This window comes from Mirounga angustirostris, unplaced genomic scaffold (assembly GCF_029215605.1).
Source record: "Mirounga angustirostris isolate CCGP_5_RB_7025 unplaced genomic scaffold, mMirAng1.0.hap1 SCAF_1, whole genome shotgun sequence".
Taxonomy (NCBI): domain Eukaryota; kingdom Metazoa; phylum Chordata; class Mammalia; order Carnivora; family Phocidae; genus Mirounga; species Mirounga angustirostris.
In genome coordinates, this window is record NW_026991709.1 from 80,240,886 (window position 1) to 80,263,486 (window position 22,601).

General features: G+C 47.6%; 2 protein-coding genes across 14 annotated transcripts in view; one reads left to right on the forward strand and one right to left on the reverse strand.

The window, feature by feature from the left end:
• Positions 1–1,577: 1,577 nt before the first annotated feature.
• TMEM41A (transmembrane protein 41A) lies at positions 1,578–10,426 on the forward strand. 2 transcript variants are annotated; one of them, XM_045903214.3, is made up of 5 exons: positions 1,578–1,791; positions 3,367–3,520; positions 5,922–6,083; positions 6,889–7,043; positions 8,610–10,426. In XM_045903214.3, the coding sequence occupies exons 1-5, from the start codon at positions 1,673–1,675 to the stop codon at positions 8,752–8,754; spliced, it is 735 nt and encodes a 244-aa protein (XP_045759170.1). In that variant the 5' UTR covers positions 1,578–1,672; the 3' UTR covers positions 8,755–10,426. The 2 variants fall into 2 exon arrangements, with proteins under 2 accessions (XP_045759170.1, XP_045759169.1); XM_045903213.3 differs by having other exon boundaries at positions 6,889–7,027.
• A 4,276-nt stretch (positions 10,427–14,702) lies between these two features.
• Positions 14,703–22,601, reverse strand: part of MAP3K13 (mitogen-activated protein kinase kinase kinase 13) — a 167,206-nt gene continuing 159,307 nt past the window's right edge. For all 12 annotated transcript variants that reach the window (XM_064584064.1, XM_064584078.1, XM_064584068.1 and 9 more), the window contains 3 exons: positions 20,106–20,176; positions 17,367–17,664; positions 14,703–16,554 (listed from right to left, as the gene is read on the reverse strand). In XM_064584064.1, coding sequence (XP_064440134.1) covers positions 16,453–16,554; positions 17,367–17,664; positions 20,106–20,176 — 471 coding nt within the window. In that variant the 3' untranslated portion in view covers positions 14,703–16,452. The remainder of the gene's footprint in view (positions 16,555–17,366; positions 17,665–20,105; positions 20,177–22,601) is intronic.

A 22,601-nucleotide genomic window follows, 5' to 3' on the forward strand; every position in this document is an offset into this window, starting at 1 on the left:
CTTGTGTGTCCATCCTCCTCCCTTCATTCTCATTGCTGTGGTCCTGTCTCAGCCTGCATCCTTTCTCACTAGGACAGTTGCAACTACCCACTCAGAACGTATTCTAATCATCTGCCAGAGCAAACATCCTAAAACGGGAACTAAATCATTCTCTTGTTTAACACCTCTGTTCCTGTCTCACCATGCACAATATTGAAAAATCCAGCTCCCGAGCCTGCCTTCCAATGCTTTCCAGTTTGTCTCCAACTTGTCATTTCTCATATAGTTTAGGCTTCACGAAACTGGACTCTGGTGCCTTACTTGGGCCCCTAGCTCACCCTCTCCTTCCTTTCTCTGTTGTGGAAATCCTGCTCACCTTTAAGGTAAACTCAAACCCTGTCTCCTCCATGAATCCACGCAGTGTGGGACCATTAGTTTTGTACCCGGGTTGACTTGGATTCTAATCCTGACTCTCTCTCTCTCTTTTAACATTTGGAGTCCTCTGCCCACCAGGGGGATACATTTTCATTTGTGGGTATGATCACCAGCCTTGGGCTTATGAATGTCTTAATAGTTGGAGGCCTTACTGATGCATGTTTTCTAGGATACCTAACAATCGCTCTTATTATTCTTAAAATGATTATAGCCACTACCCCAAACCTCACTCAAGAAAGTCAAGAGACTTATCAGTAATAGAAAGTTACTGCTCAGTCTGTTAAGGGTCTGCCTTCGGCTCAGGTCATGGTCTCAGGGTCCTGGGATCCCCACATCAGGCTCCCTGCCCAGCGGGAGTCCGCTTCTCCCCCTTCCCCTTGCTCTCTCAAAAAAAAAAAAAAAAAAAAAAAAAAAAAAAAAAAGCTGTGGCCACAGCCCAGGCTGCCACCTTCCTGCGGGATATTCCAGAGATCAGTTTAACTTATACTTTAGAATCATAGGTCATGGCTTGGAGCAGGCACAGCGGGCCCAGAAGTTATGATGAGCAGTTTTACCAGAACTGTTAACAAAATAGCTGACTACCGCCAGAGCCATCAGAGACCAACAAAGAGCTTGAGACGCCCTAGCTCAGGTGGTCCTCCGCAACAGTAATCAGGGCTCTCTTTTCTGGGGATGTCACTTAATCTGAGACTCAGATTTTTTCATCTGTTAAATAAAGACAAAAATACCAACCTTGCCGGATTGTTGTGAGGGGTAGGGATAATGGAATCAATAAAAAGTAATTTTCATTATTTCTGTGGTCATTATGACCGTCCCACCGCACTTGATTGGAGCACTGGCTGTATTTGCTTTGTATCACAGCTGGGGGTGGACAAGAGAGTGTTGAGCACTAGACTGCAAGCTCGCTGCAGGCAGGGCTCGTGAATCACCTCTGGATCTCCCAGCGCCTGGCAAAGAGCCTGCAAATAAGCAGAGAAAGAAACAGAGGTAAACATGGAAAAAGATGCGCAGACGGAAGGAGGGCAGACGCACAGTAGAGCTGCTGCAAGACAGGTTTCGGCTGGAATCTCAACAAGCCCGCTCAGCTCGCGGAGCCCAGGCCGGGGGCGGGGCCGGGGTCCAGGGGCGGGGCTTGGTGCGGACCCCGCCCCGGTCCGTCCGTGAATGCGCTCCGCAGGCGCAGGCCGCGCGCAGCCCCGGGCCGGGAGCTGGCTGCAGGTTCCCCGGCGGCTCGGCGGGTCCGGGAGCGGGCGCCGAGATGCGCCCCCTGCTCGGCCTGCTGCTGGTCTTCGTCGGCTCCACCTTCGCCCTGTACTTGCTGTCGACGCGACTGCCCCGGGGGCGGACGCTGGCCTCCGGCGAGGAGACCGGAGGCAGGTGCGTGGCGGGGGCCGCCGTTCGGGTCAGAGGAAGGGAGCCAGGTCCGAGGAGGGGGTCTGGGAGTGGGAGATTCGGTTCCGGAAGCGGAGGCGTCGGGGGCGGGGGGTTCGGTTCTGGGACTGGGGATCGGGGTCTGGTGGCCCGGCCGCATCTGTCCGGTGTCGGGCCGGCGGGGTGGATGGGAGTCGGGGCCCTGGCTGGGGCTGCCGGCTGCGCGGTGTGCAGTTCGGGCGCGCGATCGCTGGCTTTGCACGCAGGGCGCTGATTTGCAGAGGGAAACGCGGCGTCTTATCGCCGCGGCGCCCGTTCGCGCGCCTCTGTCGGCGCGGTGGCGTCGCCGCGGGAGCCGTGCGCCCGTCGCCTTCCCGGGCCCAGCCCTAACCCGACCCTCGCCCCAGGGGGGACCGGCAGCCCCCCTCTCCACAACTGCTATGAGCCTCCCTCCTCCGTCCTCCCCAGCCCATCTCGCTTCCCGTCAGCTCTGCCGTTGGGGCTTGCAGGCATTCGGTCTTCAGGAGTGTTGCATGGACTTTAAATTATTCACGAACTAATGATCAGGTCCGCGCGTCTTCCTGGCTGTCTCTCCTTTTTGCCTTCTCATGACCGACTTGGTGGGGCGGGAGGCGGCGCCGCCGGGCTGATTCCCCGGGAGTGTAGCATGCAGTTTATGAAGTTTATGGAAGTGTGCCTGGCACAGCCTTGCGTTGGCAAGGATGTTACTTATATTTGAATATGAGGATAACTGTGTTCAGTTACAGTATTCTTTTGATCTAGTTGAGAAGGCTGTGCTGTGGATGTCAGACGTACTAAGAGAAACATTCTGATGACAAGTAGGCGGGTTTGCTCATAATTGATCATTGATGGATTCAAGGGTTACTCTTATCTCAGAGGCAAGGTAGCCTTTGCACCGTAACCCTTGTACAGGGTTCAGAATGCCCTAAGGGCCAGATAAAGAGTTGGGGAGGGGGGAGCCTCTTTGAAAGGGTTGGTTTCAAGCCTGACATGTTACCAAGAAGCTTATGTTTATGGTCTGGGACAGATATACTTTCCCAGAGAGTCTTTAATTGGCCTGTTAGTGACCGATAGAACAGTCTTTTTACCTAGTAACTGGGGAGCACTGTGAAGTTTCAATTGTCCTTGGCCTGAAGCTTGTGGGGGAGGGGGCGTTCCATGAAGGGAAGCCAATTTAGGACATTTAGTTCTTGCCTGAAAATGAATGCGTTTGCCTCTTAAGAATACATCATAAAACCTGAGAACTAAAAGGGCACTTACCACTCATTTTTTCCTATAAGGAAACTGAGGCCCAGGGACTAGCCCGAGATCACACTGCTGGATAGCAGCAGAGTTGAGATGTTAACCCAGGTTTTGCTTCCCAAACCAGGGCTCTTCTGTCTTCTTCCGCTGTGTGGTATCAGGTTCCCCGTCACCCTGGGCTCCCAGTGTGTGTGCATTCCCAGCAAACCAGATGATGGGCACATTTATAAACCTACTTTGGAATGAAGGCACAAGTGACTTTCCTAGGTCCTAGGCCGATCTGGACTCACGTTTCCATGCGCTTTTCCAAATCCCCAGGTCACTGTGGTTCCCCTCAGACCTGGCGGAGCTGCGGGAGCTCTCCGAGGTCCTTCGAGAGTACCGGAAGGAGCACCCGGCCTGCGTGTTCCTGCTCTTCTGCGGCGCCTACCTCTACAAGCAGGGCTTTGCCATCCCTGGCTCCAGCTTCCTGGTCAGTGCCCTGCCCTCCTCTGTGCCCACCAGGAATCCACCTTCTGTCTTTGCAGAGGGGCCCTTAGGCTGCAAATCACACAGTCCAGAGGAAGAGTACTGTGGCGGCCCTTTGTCGACAGCCTCCCCTGGGTCAAACACTGTCCTGGTTGCTTTCCTGACCTTATTAACTCTCCTAGCAGCCTTAGCGTGTGGGCGTCATGATCCCATTTTACAGATAAGGAAACACTGCGGTGGGAAGGGACTGTCCGAGGTGACAGGGAGAGGAGGGGCGGGGCTGGGGGGCTGAACCCGTGTCTGCCTGGCCCCAGAGTCGGCCTCTCCTCTTGTTTCCAAGGCCTTGATGGCTGCGCGCTGTCCTGGAGACACACACACACACAGTCCAGGCTGGGTCGGCTGTTCCTCTTGGAGCTTCCAGAACGTTCTGCATCTTGGCACTGTTTTCTACTACTTTTTGAAAATCTGTATTCTCCACTAGTCTTTGAGTTCTTTGAGAACCGGGCCCATTCCTGATTCTCAGCTTTGTGTTTCTTTGCCCGGCTCAGGGAAGTGCCTTCCCAGATGTTTGACGAACAAATGCAAGTTGTTGATGGTGATGTGAGGCTGGAGAGGCCGGGGAGACCTCTCTGCATGGGGAGGGTGTGGGGAGGACGAATCGTCCTGATTCCCCAGGCTGCCCCCCCCCCACCGCCCTCGGAGCTGTGGCGCTGGGCGTGGGTATGCACTCTCGCTGTGGGCTGCTTCTGTTCAGTTGCTGCCTAAGGCTCTAAGGAGGAACCTTGCTGTCCTCCCCACAGCATTTTCAGCTGTTTCATGTCAATGTGTGTGTATTTTAGGGCTTGGGGTGGGCTTGAATCTCAACTGTGTAACCACGGGCAACCCTTTAACTTCTCCAACTCTGTTTCCTCATCTGGAAATTGGGGCTACTCCTGCGCGTTGTCGTGTGGAGGGTTAAATGGAACGGTGCGTGGAGAGCACCTGGCTCGGTGATGGTGCCTGGCGCACAGTGGCCCTCAGCACTTGTTGAATGACTAAGTGACTGAGCAGGAGACCCTGAAAGCTTCCTTCCGTCCTGCTTTTTTCTCCTGCCTTGGCATCTTTACTCCAGGCTCGGGCTGGAAACTGGAAGAAAAGCAAACATGTCCATGTCAAAAGAGACAGGGAGGCGTGTGGTGCTTGAGGTCTGGGACTGACTTCTTGGAGGTGCCTCTGTAGCTGCCTTCCCTCTTTCTTTTTTTTTAAGTAGCCTCCATGCCCAACATGGGGCTTAAAGTCACCACCCTGAGATCAAAGTCAGAGGCTCTACCGACTGAGCCAGTCAGGCGCCCCCTGCCTCCCCTCTTGAGCTGATCCCTATTCAGGGCAGAGTCAGATGCTACCTGGGAGTGAATCCTGTCTCTGTCTAGTGGAGGAGCTTGGGCACGATACTTAATCTCTCCCCGCGAGAATGGTGTAAGGATGGCATGTGACACAGGGTCGTTGTAAGGATGAAATAAGACATGTAGTCAAGCACTTCACTTATAGTAGGTGCTCATCAGACCCCCACCTTCTCACTTGGAAGTTCCCCTTTTACTTTCTCTCTTGGATCCCATGTTCGGCAGGGTGACGTCTACTGGCCAAACTGTATTTAGGATGTATTTGCTCACTATTCACTTTTCATTTTTCTTTTTTTTTTTTAAAGATTTTATTTATTTATTTGACAGAGAGAGACACAGCGAGAGAGAGGGAACATAGCAGGGGGAGTGGGAGAGGGAGAAGCAGGCTTCCCGCCGAGCAGGGAGCCCGATGTGGGACTCGATCCCAGGACTCCAGGATCATGACCTGAGCTGAAGGCAGTCGCTTAACCGACTGAGCCACCCAGGCACCCACTTTTCATTTTTCTTAATCTAAGACTTTTTTGAGTGTCAGCTAGAGCTCTGGTCAACATGGAACCCCCAGTGTTCTCTACCACAGATGTAATTCCAGCAGGAAGCAAAGAAAGAGGACGTTTTATATGGCTTAGGTGGTCTTACTGAAGGAAAATTCATGGTTTCTGTTCATTTAAAATGGTAACAATAACGTGTGAGTTGCATTTCTCCCTTCTTGGAACACTCCTGACCGCAGGACCGCCCACAGCCCGCGCAGCAGCCCGGGGGGCTGTATACCCATATTGTCCCAGAGAATGTTCTCCTGCCTTCTGAAGTGTTCACCTCATCCCTGTCTGGAAGGTGAAGAGACCAAGGCCAGGGGTACAGTTCCCAGCCCTGTCATCACTGCTCATTCGCCCCTTTAGAATGGGAGTTGGGTGTGGGTTGGGAAAATCACTGGAAGAGGAGGGAACCTCTGACTCTTGGGCCCCAGTACAAGGTGACTGGTAGCCAGCAGATGTTCTAACGGCTGAGGGGTTTGTTTTATTTTTGCAGAATATTTTAGCTGGTGCTTTGTTCGGACCATGGCTGGGGCTTCTGCTGTGCTGTGTGTTGACATCAGTGGGCGCCACATGCTGCTACCTGCTCTCCAGTGTCTTTGGCAAGCAGCTGGTGGTCTCCTACTTTCCTGAGAAAGTGTCCCTGCTGCAGAGGAAGGTAAGGGGAGGGGCCGCAACCGAGTGCTGGGCCCCCTGACGGTCACCTCAGGGCCCTGAGGGGTGTGCAGGCAGGAATTTCCTACCGTGGCCCCCCGCCCTGCTTTGGAGCTCTTAGGGGCTCCTTTTGGTCTGTTCATGAGGCACAGACCTGGGATCAAATTCCAGCTTCATCATTACGCGCTCTGTGACTTTGGGCAAGTTCCTGACTTCTCTGAGTCTCAGGTACTTCCATTTTATTTTATTTTTTTTAGAAGATTTTATTTATTTATTTGACAGAGACACAGCGAGAGAGGGAACACAGAACGGGGAGAAGGAGAAGCAGACTTCCCGCCGAGCAGGGAGCCTGATGCAGGGCTCGATCCCGGGACCCTGGGATCATGACCTGAGCTGAAGGCAGATGCTTAACGACTGAGCCACCCTGGTGCCCCAGTACTTCCATTTTAAAAATGAGGAAAACAAAACAAAACAAAAAAAACAAAACAAAACAAAAATAAATAAAAATGAGGAAAACAGGGGCGCCTGGGCGGCTCAGTCAGTTAAGTGTCTGCCCCTGTCCCAGGGTCTTGGGATTGGGCCTGCTTCTCCCTCTCCCTCTGCTACTCCCCTTGCTTGTGCTCTCTCTGTCAAATTAATAAATAAAATCTTAATTTAAAAAAATGAAGGAAACAGTCTCTACCCTGGAGGTTTGTTGGGAGATTCAGGAACAGAATATATGAAGTATCTAGAACAGTGCTTGGTGCTATCAGATTTTCAATATCTAGAGATCCTCTGCTTCTTAATGGCCTTGTCTTTTTTGGCTACAGGTGGAGGAGAATAGAAATAGCCTGTTTTTTTTCTTGCTGTTTTTGAGACTTTTCCCCATGACGCCAAACTGGTTCTTGAACCTCTCAGCTCCGATTCTGAACATCCCGATTGTGCATTTCTTCTTCTCTGTTCTGATTGGTAAGAAGCTGGTGGGGTAAGTCTGAGTCTTCAGCATTGCCGTGTCGGAGGCCTACCCACATGGGCCTGTGTCTGCCTCTGAGAGCCCAGGGCTGTGAAGAACAGCATCAAGAGTTGCGACCTCCAGTAATCATTCCTGATTTCAAATCTGCTCAGGGCTGAACAGAAAACCCATAAAACTACTTTGGGGAAAAGTAAGGATAGTTCATCCCACAGCGGTATTCAGCGCTTGCTGTGTGGCCAGCACTGTGCTGGGCCCTGGGGTTGGTAGCATCCTCTGTGGAAAATGAGCCACTTGGCCCTTAGCCAGGTCTCAGGAAATGCTAGCAGGAAAGCTGAGCTGGAGTGAGGGGGTGTGGGTGAAGAAAGGGTGGAGGCTGAAGAAAGGAGCAGAGCAACTGGGCCAGGTGAGGGGCTGGGACAAGAGCATGGTTTCTCCGGGTCTGGGCCTTGGATCAGCCCGTAAAGTCAGTGACTGTTGTTGTCTTCACACTGGAGGTGAACCACCCCCTGGAAGCCTAAGGCAAGGAGTGCTTCTCGTAAACCTACTTGAGAGCATGGAGAGAAAGACTGACTACTCAGGACTTCTAGGTCAGACAGAACAAATCTGTGGTTGAGCAGCTGCTAGTAATAGGGAACGCTTGAGAGAGAAATTGAGATCTTAAGTCGAAGCAAAATCGACCACAGCTCATTCCGGTCATTTGGCTTTCAGACAAAGTGTCTTGGTTCCTCAGTTAGCAGCCTGTGATTACCTAGGTGGCAGGAGGCTGGGAAAGACTCTGGAGACTGGGCTTCCAGTCTCCTCTCTGACAAGCTGTGTGACCTTGAGTGCTCTGTGATCTTGAGGCATCGTCTACTGTAGGGGAGGACTGAGTGATCAGGGGGTCTCAAACCAATTAGTCTCAGGAGTGGCGGTCAGGAGAAGCTGTTAGGATGCAGGTTCCTGGGTTTTACTGCAGGCCCAGGTAACCAGAATCTTGGGGGAGGGTGGGGGGAGCCCAAGGATGTGTTTTTAACAGCTTCCCCAGGGGATTGTTAAACAGCCAGCCTGTCTGGCCACCAGTCAGACTTCTCGGGGATCCAGTGGATTTGATGATCTCTTAGAGACAGTATAGAACGCAAAAGTAGTGCTGTTTCTGAGAAACTTGTTTTTATCTCATGCATATTATAAATCTCATAATGCTGGTGCCTCTCATTACTTAGGCTGTTGGGTCCTCAGAACCCAGTTTGAGGGCACTTCTAGCAAATGTGTGAACCTTACACTTTCTCGTACTAACTGTATCTCCTGATTTCCTGTATCCTTCATTTATTTTTTTGTTTCCTATTAAAAATATTTTTATCTTATTGTACCACATGCATTTTTTGTAAATCATCTCAAGTCTTTTTGTTAAACAGGGCAGTTTATGGGAAGTGAGGAAAGGAGGGGAAGAGGTGGAGAGGGGAAAGAGGTAATGTGCTTAGGGGTCAGGAGTTGGGCAAAAAAAATCTGAAGTCATGGTTGTGAATTCCTGGGGACGTTTCTGAGGGGTTATTGTTTCTCATCTTGCTGCCCCTGGTAACAGGCTCTTTCCCTTTCTTCCAGGTTTGGTCCCGTACAATTTTATCTGTGTGCAGACAGGTTCCATCCTGTCAACTCTTACCTCTCTGGATGCTCTTTTCTCCTGGGAAACAGTCTTCAAGCTTTTGGCCATTGCCCTGGTGGCCTTAGTTCCTGGAACCCTCATTAAAAAATTTAGTCAGAAGGACCTGCATTTGAATGAAATAAGCAACGCGAATCACCTAAATAGTAGAAAGGACACGTGATCTTGGTTTTTTGTTTGCCACGTCCCTGGACTCTGTTGCTTATTTGTGTGATGGTGTGGTCCTCTGCAGCCCCTCATTGTTTTTAATTACCCTCAGCAGGTGATTTGGACACTCTTCATCTGTGTGCAGTGTTTTCATAAAGGACTTTCTGTGCCCTAGAAGGGGGATTGTACCAGGTCCTCAAACCAGTCCTGGCTTAGCAGGACACTCTGTGAAACGGATGGCCTTCTAGAAAACCCTATTTATATTCTGTTGAATAACAAGGAACTCAGGGTGGTCTGTTGTATTTGCCTCTTGCCAAGCCCTGAGCTGCTTTAGGAGAAGATGCTGATTGTCCTTGTCCAGAGTGCCCTTTTTCTAAGTGGTAGGCTGTTGTGATAGGTGTTCTCCTCTTAAGTCCCTAGTGGGTGTTCGTGGTATAAATGATGACGTGAACCCACATCACTGACATTACCCTTCATCTTGTTAGCCTCTCGAAGAGTATTGTGTACTACTTTTTTGCTGATGAGCTACCTCTTCCATAAACCAAGGGAAACAAGCTGACGAACTGCGCAGAACTTGCACGTACAGCTCAAATGCACAGTGATCTCCGTGATGCTCTTTGTGTTCAGATGCACTGACCTTACCATATATGTCAAACCTCTTAGCTGCATGTCCTGACAAATAAGCTGATTGCAAATAGATTAAATACGAATGCAGCAAACTCTGTGTTTTAGGTATGTTCTGGAGAAATTCTTACCTGTCTGAATGGGGCAGTGTCCTTGGCTCACTTGAACCAAATGACTATCAGTACATTTTCTAATCTATCCTTTCTGTGTATGAACCCTTTCTCCATCCTCCTGCTAGGAGAATGGATTCAGTATACTCAGCTATCAGCCAGTGTGCCCTCTATTTTTTTTCATGTTGTCATTTGTTGAGAATAACTGAGGAATACTTTTATCTTTTAATCCAAAGAGGGAAACTGGGTTTTGGATTTGTTGTGTGATGTTTTAATGTTCTGTAGCTGTCATTGCTTCTTGCAGCTGTGGTATTGAACGGGCACAGGCCTGGGTTAATGCTGCCAGGGACACAAGGACCTTGGCACCTAAACTGACCAGCTCTGGGATCCCGGACCCTACAGGAGTAACTCATCGTTTCTTACCGGAACTGTTGCCTTTGGGCGTCACCTGCTGGGTTTTGATCTGGCTTGGCCAAAGTCTTGCCAAGGCTTTCACTTGGCCCACTGTTCTACATGCATTCCTGAGAATGCTCCTGTTCAGTAGGAAGCATCAGTTCCCAAGCTGTGCTCTAGGGACATGGTATGATCCAAAAAAAACACAACAAGAACTTCATTTTTAAAGATGTGTTGCTTTCAGAGAAGCTTGGTAACGAGTGGGGGCGTGAGGAGAAGGCTGTGTGAAATCTGTAGCTTTTTGTGTTCTGGAGGAGGAGGAGAGAAGGGGGAAACCAGCGTCTTCTACACTACTGCAAGTATGTGCCCTTTGCCCTTCACAGATCCTTGTATTTGTCTCTCCCCCCATGATTTTGCTACAATGTGCCTTACCAGTTGTGAGTTTACAGGTAAAGCAATTTCCCAAATAAATGGATATTAATGTTCTGTGTGGTGTGTGTTGGACATGTTGCTAACTTTCCATTCCCCTTGCCGGTGGGAATTAGGATTGGCTGAAAAGCAGACGATCCAAAATGGTGTTTTAGCTTTCCACTCTTGGGAGGCTTCTCACCACTATGATTCTTTGGATGCCAGATTTTTGTTTTCCCCTTTTTCTTCTCTGCACTCACTCCATAGTGGGGTCACTAGGAACAGAGGAGGACCTACAAGATGGGCAGCGGGGAAGCCGTGGGAAGGCAGGAAGGCACCTGTCCAGGCTGTGACAAAACAAGAAGAGACTATGAGGAAAGAAAACGACGGTTTCCCTTCCTTCTGTGGGTGTGTCTGAAACAACAGAGCCACAGAAACCAGCTTCTCCACCCCCGGCTTTCCTGGCCGCAGGACACCCTGCCTGTCGAGTCTTCCCTTCCCGAAAGCTCTGACAAGTGCCCGGACAGGTGAAGGCAGCTGTCAGGACCCACATAGCACCTTAGGAAAAGACAGGACCAGAAAGGAGTGAAGCACACTTTTTGTTTAATTCCATGCATTGGTTTGCTTCGATCGTCACTCCCGTTCCCCTCACCGTACAATTGCCCAGTACAAATGGAGCTGGCGTCCGAAACCACAGGGAGCGGGGGACTGACAGGACTGGAGACCCCGGGGAGACAGATGAGGAAGCTCATTTTGAGACTTAACCACAGGAAAGAATTTGCTCCAAACTGATAGGAACTCCAATTATTGCAATAAAGAATCCAAGTGGTGGAGAGCCGCCCAGGTGATACGGTCCCTGAGGGCCATCTTCCTAAGAGCTGGCACATTCTGACTGTGGGGCCCTCTGCGTGGCACCATCGGAGGACCCTTTCTGCCAGGACACCGGGCAGCAACCTGGGGCCAGGGGCCAGCGCTCCCGAGTGCGGTGAAGTGGCTCCAGGGAGTAAGCCTGGCATTCGGCTGGAGGTTTCCTTACAGCGGCCTTGCATCCACGGAGGGGCCTGTCTCTGTGAAATCCTGCCACGATGCCCTCATCACGTGACAGTTAACAGAAGCCTTACCCCAACTCTTTGGAGGTAACCCTGTTTCTCAAAGCAGTGCTTTGAGAGCTCCCCTTCTTCTGCCATTTGTCCCTGAGAAGTGTTCCGGGTTCCAGAAGGGTCTTCCACTTGGCAACCTTGTTCATTCCAGTTTGAATAGGCGCTTGCAATGTTGGCGGTAGCATGCAAACAAGCCGACTAATGTAATTCTTAGGTGCTAGTCTATGAGGTTGGTAACATTGGTGGTAGGAGTATACTAGGGCATTTATTCTATGAAATCAGCGAAGAAGAAAAATCTTGCTGCCTGGAAAGGCACTAAATTCATACCAACAGTACAAGTCAAAGTCTTAAAAAGAATATCACATTGTTTTGGTACATTAGCCTCACGGAGTCTAAGAAAGAAGTAACTGGGACTTAACGTATTAACTTTGTTCATAGAAGGGGAGGGAGGAACATGCTTACTGAACACAATGAAATGATGTAAATGCAGAGACACTTTGGAATTCCATTCATCAGTGATTGGAAATTACTCAGTTGGAATTGTCATCCAAAAGGGCAGTGGGCGGAAGCAAGTGGCCTTTTTTCCTGCCAATGGTGCTGATGCCCCAACAGCCACAGGGTGGCCTCCATAAGGAGGACACTGGTGTGATCCTGTCACTCTCCCTTCAGAGCTAACTCAAGATATCAAACCGCCTTGAGAAAATTAATTATGAACTTCGGATTGGGATGCCAAAACAGATCTCCCCCTACACACCAATTCCAATCAAGTGGTAGTTGTCCCCAGTGCCCTGCTGTGAGAGGTTCTGAGGCTGTGGAAAGAATATGACGATCAATAAATAACACCAGTCTTGGGTGTTCAAGGGTGGAGGTGGTAGATGGCGGTATGCAGTAGTAGTTTGGTTTCTGGTTTCTTTTTCTAGTGGAAAAACAAAACACACTATACTGCAGAGCAGGGCAGGGCAGGAAGTCCTTGGGTTCCAAATATGTTCTCTTCTGGAGAGTTCAGTTCCAGAAAGTTCAAGTGGGAACATTTTACGAAAAGGGGGAAACTTGAGACAAAAGGGCATGGGGATAAAAAAGTAAATTATTTGATTAATAAGGCTGCATTCACATGGAAAGGATGTCAATTCTTCATAGTAGAGGAGGGCATTTAAAATTGGGTTGGTACCAGGAAAATCCAATACCATCACATCTATTACCTGGGGTGAGAGGGAAATTTAGCAAAAATGAGGCTCTGAAATGTATGTCTAGTATTTACTAAGTCCTACTTTAAGAATCCTTAATTCTAGAAGGATGATTTGTTGATACTAAAGTTTTTAAGTATCTGAAATTCAAGTAGGCTGTACCAAATCATCTTACAGCAGAGCTAGCTAGCATCGCTACCCTTTTTGAGTAGGAGCTCCCACAATTTTGCGAACAGGTTGAAACTTCACTGGCGGTAAGGTCTATTATTTCAAAGTGGATGTCGGCTTCTCAGTCCCTCTGCTAAGCCATTTTAATAGGAATTGTTATCAGAGGACATGATCTAGAAATAGATGAAAATCAGAACCAAATGTTCATCTGCAAGACAAAACCCATTATCTTGCAGTCAGTCAAAAACAGATGCTAAATGAATGTGAACGCTCATCCCAAGGGGGCTAAACTTTCAATCAACACTGAAGCTTGAAATCATAGTCTTGTGAGGCTCCTTACAGCATGTTGCATGGTCCTGAGGACTGAAGAATCCACTCTTCGATTCCCTGAGCTCTGGATGCAGCACTCTTCAGATGACTGTGAAGTTGTTCTCAAAGAAACACACACCGATTCACAACTGTCCTGGTTAGCTCAAGGCAGGCAGTGAAGGGCCAGGCTGGGATAGAGAAGGCTTTTCACCTAGACTATGGACACTGTTCTCTTCTGAAGCCTCTAGTCACTTCTACTAAAAATAAAAATGTTCAGTGTGGAACTTTATGCAACTCTTGACAATACGGTGAATGACTAAAGATTCAACACTGTCTGCTCGCCTAGCATGCTCATAACAGTAACCCAGATGGGTATATATGGCATAATCATGACAGGCAGTCAAGATGGTAACTCAAAAAAACATCAAAATTATGAGGTATCAGGTATCAGATTTTCTAGGAAGACCATCACTGAAAGGTGCTAAGACAGAAGCTGACCCTCATGTTTCTCTTTTGCCACTAGAGGTGGGCAAGAACTGGACGAGCTGAAGTGTGTTTTATGCTAGAGAGAAAGAGGATGTAGACTTGTAGCCTCTCTGTTCCCAGAAGCAACGAAGCAGAGAGAGTCAGAGGACAGTGTGGGTCTAAAGTCCAAGGATGGAAACTCTGGCCTTTCGAGGTACCTTTCCAGCCCTATGACCCTCTAAGTGACTAGGCCTCCTTCTAGAATTTCTCTCATCTTTTACTGGATGACATCACAGCCAGGCATTTTATGTCATTTTGTTTTAATGTTTCTTTGCTATTCCCAGCCAGGAGAAAAAAAAGAGTTTGGTGCTATGGGACCCGGTAGGAAGGAGAGGACAACCTGCTGCCCGCTCCCGGCGCTGCCTGACCTACGGGCCCCAGGCGGCAACCCCCTAGGTCAGTTCCTCCCAGGGCACTAAATAATTCTCTTTTTGCTTCTAATGTAGTCCCATGATTTTATTTCTTAAGAAACTTGAGAAAGTTTACAGCTTTTGAAGTATTTGTCCATCCACTCAGTCATCTGCCCACCCAGGAGCTTTTAGGATCAAGTCAAAACCACAGTGTACCCACCGGGCTCCAGGGCAGAACCCGCATCCTCAGATGATTGTTGTTGCACACAGAAAATGAGGGAATACAACTAAGATGAATACCAGGGAGCTCCCAAATGGCAGTTCCATTTTCATTCCTTCATAAAGATCATAAAAAGCCATCATTACTCATGGTTAGCAATACACACAATCATTGTGCTACACTGTAAACCACACCTTCTGATCGACAGAAAATGAGAATAATTATTATAAAATAAAATAACAATGATAATAATGCCATAACTTAAGATCTTTCATGTAGTCCAGCTACAGAATTTATACAAAATGGAATAATTTAATGCAAACAATACTGCTCTCTGTATAAGTTAAACATTCTCCTTCATCCTACCTAAGAGCTATAAATTATAGACACTAAATTTTAAATCAATGTCTCAACATAAAATGTAAACAAATGGAGGGATCAAACAAGCAAAAGGAACTGCTCTAAAGTCCCTCCGCCTTTCCTTTTTGGCTGATGCAATCAGTGATACCGAGGGAAGGGGGGCAACAGTTTCATCTGTGTTGGAAATAGTTTAATACCTGTATGTGTAAGTCTTTCCTAACGTCCAGTGTGATGCAGTGTCAAAGAGTTGAGCCAGGGTCTTCAGGTCTTGAGCCTAGAGAGGTTATTTGACAGTAACCTTTCTTGGAGAAAGAGATGGAAACTAGGCCAACACCTGTTTTTATATAAAATTCTAGATAAAAATTTCCTTGAAGCCAAGGCACCCTGAAGTACCTTGGGGTGCTTTTCAAAGCCCAGGACCCCGGAGCCAAGCAGGACCTCATGCCTTGGACAGTGTCAGATCTTTCTAACTGCTGCTCGGCATCAGTTCTTTCCAGAAATTTCCAAATCCAATTGTTCCAAACTGCATTGATCCGGAGTGCAGTAAAATACACTTTACAGGTTGCATTTCAGGAAAATGCTGTTGTGGTGGGAAAGGGGTTGCCTTTTGCCAGTCGCTTCTTTTGCCTTTGTGCCTGCTAGGGGTAGCCGGGCCCTAAAGCTTCCCGGATGGAATGAGTTAATGAATGAAAACGAGGGGGGTGGGGTTTGCGGTTGGACACTGGACAGACTCACACACGTGCTAGCTGCCTTCAAAGTCTGTTCTGTTTGAATGAATATGACTCTAGTAGACAAGCAACCTGGTTCCACAGAGGGGCGGTCCCATCTTCTGCACGAGGTGGAACTGAGACACTGTTAGAATGTACTTTCACAAATTCCACATTTGCTTTTCTAATACTGTTGTAAATCCCCTTTTTCTCTTATCAGCACCCCACCCCCCGCCTTTTTTCCTAAAGGAAGTGGTCAACAGGTGGAAAGGAAATAGGCTACAAGAAAATGGCACTTGAGTCTGAAAAATCAACACACTGGTCAAGGTCACACGTTTGTCAAGGTCATGACGATGACAGCATTAAAAAGGGAAGTATTTGTCAGAGACAAGGTTTGACGCTATCTGTAAGTCTCACTACCAGATGCTGCTTCAGATTTTTAAAATGAAATCAGCTTCCACAGGTGTAGTTGTCTTTTTCCTCCTAGAGTAAGCACATGCCCTCAAAGGCCTTGGGTGCAAGTATCTGGTCATCAATCTTTTCTAGGCCATTTCCATCACCTGTTTGGACAAGCTGGTTGAACTTAATGTGGTCTGTTCACAAGTTACCTGGAATTGCTTTTCCTTCGTTGTTCTTTGTTTTCTAAAATAATCCATATGTCTTGCTCTGGCTCTTCTTCAGTCACTTATGGCCAAAAAACTGGTCCCCTGTTCAAGTAGCAGTAATACCTCCTGGCCCCACAAATTCCCAACGATGTTGCTCCTAAATTCCACTTCTTTCTTCCTTTATCTCTCTCTCACTCTCTCTTTTTTTTTTTTGCAAGAATTATTGTCTCTCCCTATATATCATATATAGTTCACTCTTTACAGTACAAAGTGTTAAAATGTCAAACAAAAATAAATATCAATGTTACAGTAGCTAGAATATTCAATAAAATAGATCCCTGCCATTCTTGATTGAAATGTTCAGTGAGACTTAATTTCATTTGGATATTTTTTTCCAGAGATTTGCGAAGTCTCATGTTCCTGTTATTGCAGCTCATTTCTAGGGGTAAGAAAGATGGGGCAGCTCTCTTCCCAGACAAAAAAGCAAGGAGAGAGGGGAAAGAGTCTGGGGGGAGGGGGGGAACGATCTGAAATGCCAGTATAGTCATGAGATCTTCAGGATGGGTTTTCCTCCATTACCAAGTAGCAGAGCTGTAGTGTTTATTGGTCCTAACTGTGGCATCAGAACACTCTCCATCGGAAGAGTCACAGTCCGATTCTTCAAACTGCATAGGATTCTGCAAAGTCGAGACAAAATAAAACATTAATCCATTTGGGCAATCATTTAGTAAACACGTTTCGGACACCTCCCACATGACAGGCACCATACTGGGTTGCTGGCTAAGGTAAATGAGCCCAGGTCCCGCCCTTGCCGGGTTTCTGGAGAAAGAAGACCTAGAGAGGTGATGACAGCGATGATGATGATGGCAGTTACAGCAGGACCACCTCAGCCCTGCTTGCAGAGTGTTGGCTATGATCTGGGCACTGCTGTAACGGCTTTACGTCTAGAAATTCACTTAATCCTCACAAGCACTCTAGGAGACAGATGCCGTCATCACTCCCCCTTGCAGACGAGGGCACTGACCCACAGAGAGGTTAGCAGCTGGCCCAGCATGGCAGCCAGGAGAGAACCCCGGCTGGGCTTGGCATCCAGGCCGTCGGAGGCTGGGTGTGCATGTGCACTCTCGGCCACACTATCCTGCCTCCCAAGACAGGGACAGTCCTGTGCTGTGCAAGACCTCGAGCGTCCCATGTGCTATGAGAGCATCATCCAGGGGACGGTGGGACATGGAGGAGCGAGACGGGGTCAGGAGCAGGTGATGTTTGACCTAATCTTAGAATGAAGGAGGCCTGAGCTGTTCGATGTTTGAGTCTCACTTGGGAGACCTGCCCTGACTGGGGAGCTCTGTGTATCTCTGTACTCCACTTACTTCTTGGAGGCACCTGTTTTATCTCATATACTAAATGATAATTATAAAGGCCATAGGGACCCAGGCACGCTCTGACCCCAAAGAGCTACAGTGAGGAGAGGAGGAGGGAGAAGCCCCACCTCGTAGCCACGTTCCTCTGCGCACAGCTTGCCCAGGGACATCTGCGTCTTCACGCGGCGCACAGCGCACTCCTTGTCAGAGAGCCCGTCTGAATGCGAGGATATCTCAATGGGGATCTCTGGCGTCTGGGACAGCAGGTCATCTAGCTTCTCCGCCAGGCGGTCTTCAAGTTTGTCCGCTACCTCATCAGGACTGTTGGAGTGGTCGCTGGTATTTCCCTCCTCTCCATCAGACACAGAGAAATTCTCAGAGCTAAAGGTGGAATACGACTGGCAGCTGCTGATACAGCGATGGGGCCTAGAACCACAAAGAACCAGAGGATCTTCATCACAGGCACAACTGCTGTTCTTCCCTCGCCTGTCAATCATAGCCTCGCTTTCCTCGCCTGTCAATCATAGCCTCGCCGAGAGGTCATCTAGGTTTCTCCCGACCCCCGAGGGAGATTTGAATACAGATAGATGGACGCTATTTAATTTTCAAGCAAAGGAGAAGGAAATGTGACTCGCCCTTTTCATTTGGCTTGTATGTTTATGTGGCTAAACACTATATTCCAAAGCCGATGGCTACCACTGGTCTTTGAAAACCTCAGCCGGTCGGGTCACAGCGTGCACACACACGCATGGTGTGGAGCCGTCCTGCTTCTTATGCACAGACCTCTCAGATTCTTACACGTAAGAGAGTCTTGGGAAATTCTTGGCCTAACTCATTTCCCAGACATAAAACCGGAGCCAGAGAAGGAAAGTGGCTTGTTCCAGGCCACATCACCTGAGAAGGCAGAGCTGCAGTTGGGCTGGGTCTACTCAGAGCCCGCTCCGTGTCACTCTCTACCTCTCCCTCAACCCCAGCTGCGTTGCCTATTGGGCATGGCAGCCCTGAAAGGCCAAGTGCCTTTGCCCTGTCAGCTGACCCTCAGTGGGGATGAGCTTGGGAGGAACATTCACTCTGCAGCTGGGGGCACTGCCTCGTCAGTTAATGGCTCATTCCAGTTAACACGTGAGTTTAGCTCAGATGAGGCCAAATCTGTGGGGGGCAGGCAGGGGGCGGGATAATTTGCAAAAGTTCATTTCTTTCCCGTTGTTTATAAGTAGACTAGTAAATAAGAATGCTGTTAGCTTACATTGGCTTCAAAACAAAACAATAAAAGAAGACTGCCTTTTTCCTCTGTCATTGTCTGATCTTTCTGTATCTCTTAGTACAAAGGGATTTTGATGGCATATGATCTGAGGCTTGCCACTGACCAGGCCAGGTGATAGGCTGAGGTTGGGAGTGGTGGTGGTGGTGGGGGGAATCAAGGAACCTGAAAAGAGCCCGTGCGGGAAAGGGAAATTAAAGTAGGATTCATACAACATCTCAAGGCTGGTAACAGGAGATAGCGAGAAAAATGTTATAATATGAAAAGCAAAACCATGCAGTAAAAACATACAAGTAATTTGCAGCTAAGAAGGGCAGGAAGCCATTAAGTGGGCTGAGTTCATGGTGTGTCATGGGAACAAAGCTGGAAGTAATGTAACTGTGATGTCAGTAGAGTGAGTTCAGAGAATGAAAAGACATTTTACTGGGATCCAATCTCACTGCGTAGGAGAAACCAAGGAGATAATAAGGTAGCAATAGCAATGTGGCAAGAGTAGCTCAGGGGATGAGAACAGATTTCATTTTTGTGCAGTGTGGGGACCCAGAATACAATTTACCAAAGGAGTCTCTTAGTTTGCAGAGAATTCCTGTTTCTGGGCAGGTACACAAGCCTTCCTGGAGGGTTCTTAGAGCTTTACTCTTCAAGAACAGACCGTGTACTGCAGAAAAGGCTTTCTTGGAGGAAAACTAGCTTCCCTACTCCTCCATGAAGGCAGCTCTTCTTCTAGAAGTAGGGGGATGTGGTCCTTCTTAAATTTAATCCTACCAGCAAAATTATTCTTTCTGGCTAGGCAGGAAGCTATTTTTAAGGCTGGGCTGAAGGACAACTCAACCTAATTAATTATACTTAATTTGAGGCATACTATCCAAAGGCATGGAGAGTACTATGGACTGAATTGTGTCCATCACCTCCCCCACCCCAATTCATATGTTGAAGCCCTACCCCTAGTGTGACTGAATCTGGACATAGGTTCTTAGGAGGTAATTAAAGTCAAATGAGATCATAAGGGTACAGCCATAATCCCATGGGACTGTGACCTTATAAGAGGAAGATCTCTTCCCTTCCCTTCCCTTCCACACCCCTCTCTTCCATACCACCCCTCTCCCCCCACACCAGCCCTGTAAGGACACAGCAAGAAGGCTGCTGTCTGCAAGCTAGGAAGAGAGTCCTCACTAGGAACCCCGATCTTGGACTTCCCAGCCTCCAGAACTGTGAAAGATAAATTCCCATTATTTAAGCCACCAGCCTGTGGTATTTTATTAGAGCAGCCAGAGACTAATACAGGAAGGTACACCAGAAACTCATCAAATTATCCACAAAACAGCATGGCCATCTCTCATAAAATGCCCACTCCATTCTCAGTTGTAACCCTGAATTCGAATTTATGTTCCTTATCTTGAAGTTCCTAAGAAATGAATTCTGATGAACTAGGATCCACCATGCATAGTGAGCGGCCAAAATGTGGCAATGGGAAAACAGGAATGGTGAATTCGAATCTCCCGATAAGGTGGTTGTTCGAAGGTGACCTATGACTGAACAGAAGGTATGCCAAACTCAGGATTTTCCCCATTACCCGGAAAGCAGTACATGTGTTTGTTGGTTTTACCTCTGTCTTCGTGGAAATTCAACTTCACTATCTACTTCCCCTTCTTCCTCTTCAGAGGAGTCATCTCCACTCTGAGGAGAACAAGGAGAAAGAGTTTTATCTCAATCTGTCTCTCTTTCTCTCTCTCTCTCTTTCTCTCTCACACACACTCCTTGTAAAAGATTTAATTATAATCAGAAGGCACTGAATAGCAGTTTGCTGAGTGTCATCTTTAAACATATATATTTTCAGGGGAACCTGGGTGGCTCAGTCAGTTAAGCATCTGCCTTCAGCTCAGGTCATGATCCCAGGGTCCTGGGATCGAGCCCCATATTGGGCTCCCTGCTCAGCGGGGAGTCTGCTTCTCCCTCTACCTGCCACTCCCCCTGATTGTGCTCTCTCTCTCAAATAAAATCTTAAAAAAAATGAACATATATACTTTCATTCAGCAACCTTTCCTCGGTGTCCATGAGGACAGGGTCTGTCCTAGATGCTGGAAGACACACAGAACCGAGTAAATGAGTTTTGCCCTCCAGTAGGTAAGGACTCCATGAGACTATCCAAGGTGAGTGATGGGGAGGGGAAACTAGAGAGAAGGTCTTGGATTTGGGGGCAGTCTCTTGTAATCATTGTCATTCATGGTTCCAGGCCCTGACATAGGGACTCCACCAAGAAGTGATCTTTCAGTTCTTCAAAACCCAACAACTACTTTTTCCCTTCTATGTACCAATCACCTTTTCATTAATATTATAGTTACTATGCTCATTTGCACTGCTAAGGCATACATTATTTGAGGGTGAAACCATATCTTGTACCGTATTTCTCATTTCACCATGAATACAAAACAGGTGCATAGTGCATTATGGAGTCAGCATGTTGGTAAGGATGGGGGAGCTCTGGTTGGGACATCTGAGGCCTTGGGATTGCCAGGGCTCTGTGGTTGATCTGGAAGGCTGGATAAGTGTCTTGTCTGAGAAGATGATTTTCCTTCACAGGGAAGAGTCCATCTCTCTTCAAGAACATAAGAAAAGCTAAACTTAAAATCAACTGTCCTGGGGCACCTGGGTGGCTCAGTCGTTAAGCGTCTGCCTTCGGCTCAGGTCATGATCCCAGTGTCCTGGGATCGAGCCCCACGTCGGGCTCCCTGCCTGGCAGGAAGCCCACTTCTCCCTCTCCCACTCCCCCTGCTTGTGTTCCTGCTCTCGCTATCTCTCTCTCTGTCAAATAAATAAATAAAATCTTAAAAAAAAAAAAAATCAACTGTCCTTACCCATAGAATCATGATGCACTGGATTAGTACCATCCGTTGTGAGGTGGGTAACTGGGTCCAAGTAATTATACCAAAGGTTGAGGATGATTTACTTTTAAAGTCAGTTTTAATATACCATCACTCTTATCCATTTGTATTCTGATATGCTTCTTTGAGTAGAAAGGACAGGCATGGGGTTATATTGACTGCCAAGATGAACATTTACCCAAGGCACCGTGGAAGTGGATCTCGGTCAAGAGAAGTTGAATTGCCTTGTGGGAGTACTTTTCCAATGAGGCCAAATGTATAGGGTGTGTGCTCCCTGGCCTGCCAGCCCACAGACATCAAAATGGCATCAGAATGGTTCAAAGATACATGTTACTCGAGAGCGGACTGGGATAACTGCTAAAGGGTACAGGGTTTCTTTTTAGGATGATGAAAATATTCTAAAATTGGTGATGACTGCGTAACTGTGAATAAAAGAACTGAGTGGTACATTTAATGGGAGAACTTTATGATACGTGAGTTACATCTCAATAAAGTTGTTACCAAAAAAATACACGTTACTGGCCATATAGGGGTGGGGGAGCAGAGAACAGATTAACCCAAATTCACCACCCAAAACACAATTTAATCTCTGGGAATGCTTTGTCAGCAACAGCACTGTATGTGGGGGAAGAAATACAGTTCTGAGACAGTAGCTCTGAGCCTCAACTTCTTTTTTTTAATTGTAGTTGATTTACAGTATTATATTAGTTTCAGGTGTGTAACGTAGTGATTCAACAATTGTATAATTCTCTGCTTGCCAAAATAAATACAGTTATCATCTGTTACCTTACACAGTTATTACAACATTATTGACTATATTCCCTATGCTTTACTCTTCACCCCTTGTGAGTTATTTTGTAACTGGGAGTTTGAACCTCTTAATCCCCTTTACCTATTTCACCCATTCCCCCACCCTCCTCCCCTTTGGCAACTACTAATCTATTTTTCATATTTATGAATCAATTTCTGGGTCTTTGTGTTTGTTCATTTGTTTTGTTTTTTTTAGATTCCACCTGTAAGTGAATGATATGGTACTGGTCTTTTTCTTACTTTGCTTAGCATAATACCCTATAGGTCCATCCATGTTGTCACGAATGACAAGATTTCATTCTTTTTTATGGATGAGTATATCCCATTGTATATATATATGAATGTATGTATACACACACACACACACACACACACCCCACATCTTCTTTATCCATTCATCCATTGATGGT

Excerpts from the sequence above, each read along its gene's own strand:
- TMEM41A (XM_045903213.3), top strand. The coding sequence starts at position 1,673 with ATGCGCCCCCTGCTCGGCCTGCTGCTGGTCTTCGTCGGCTCCACCTTC. Across the intron at positions 1,792-3,366 it reads GGCGAGGAGACCGGAGGCAG|GTCACTGTGGTTCCCCTCAG; the intron begins GTGCGTGGCGGG and ends CCAAATCCCCAG. Across the intron at positions 3,521-5,921 it reads TCCCTGGCTCCAGCTTCCTG|AATATTTTAGCTGGTGCTTT; the intron begins GTCAGTGCCCTG and ends TTATTTTTGCAG.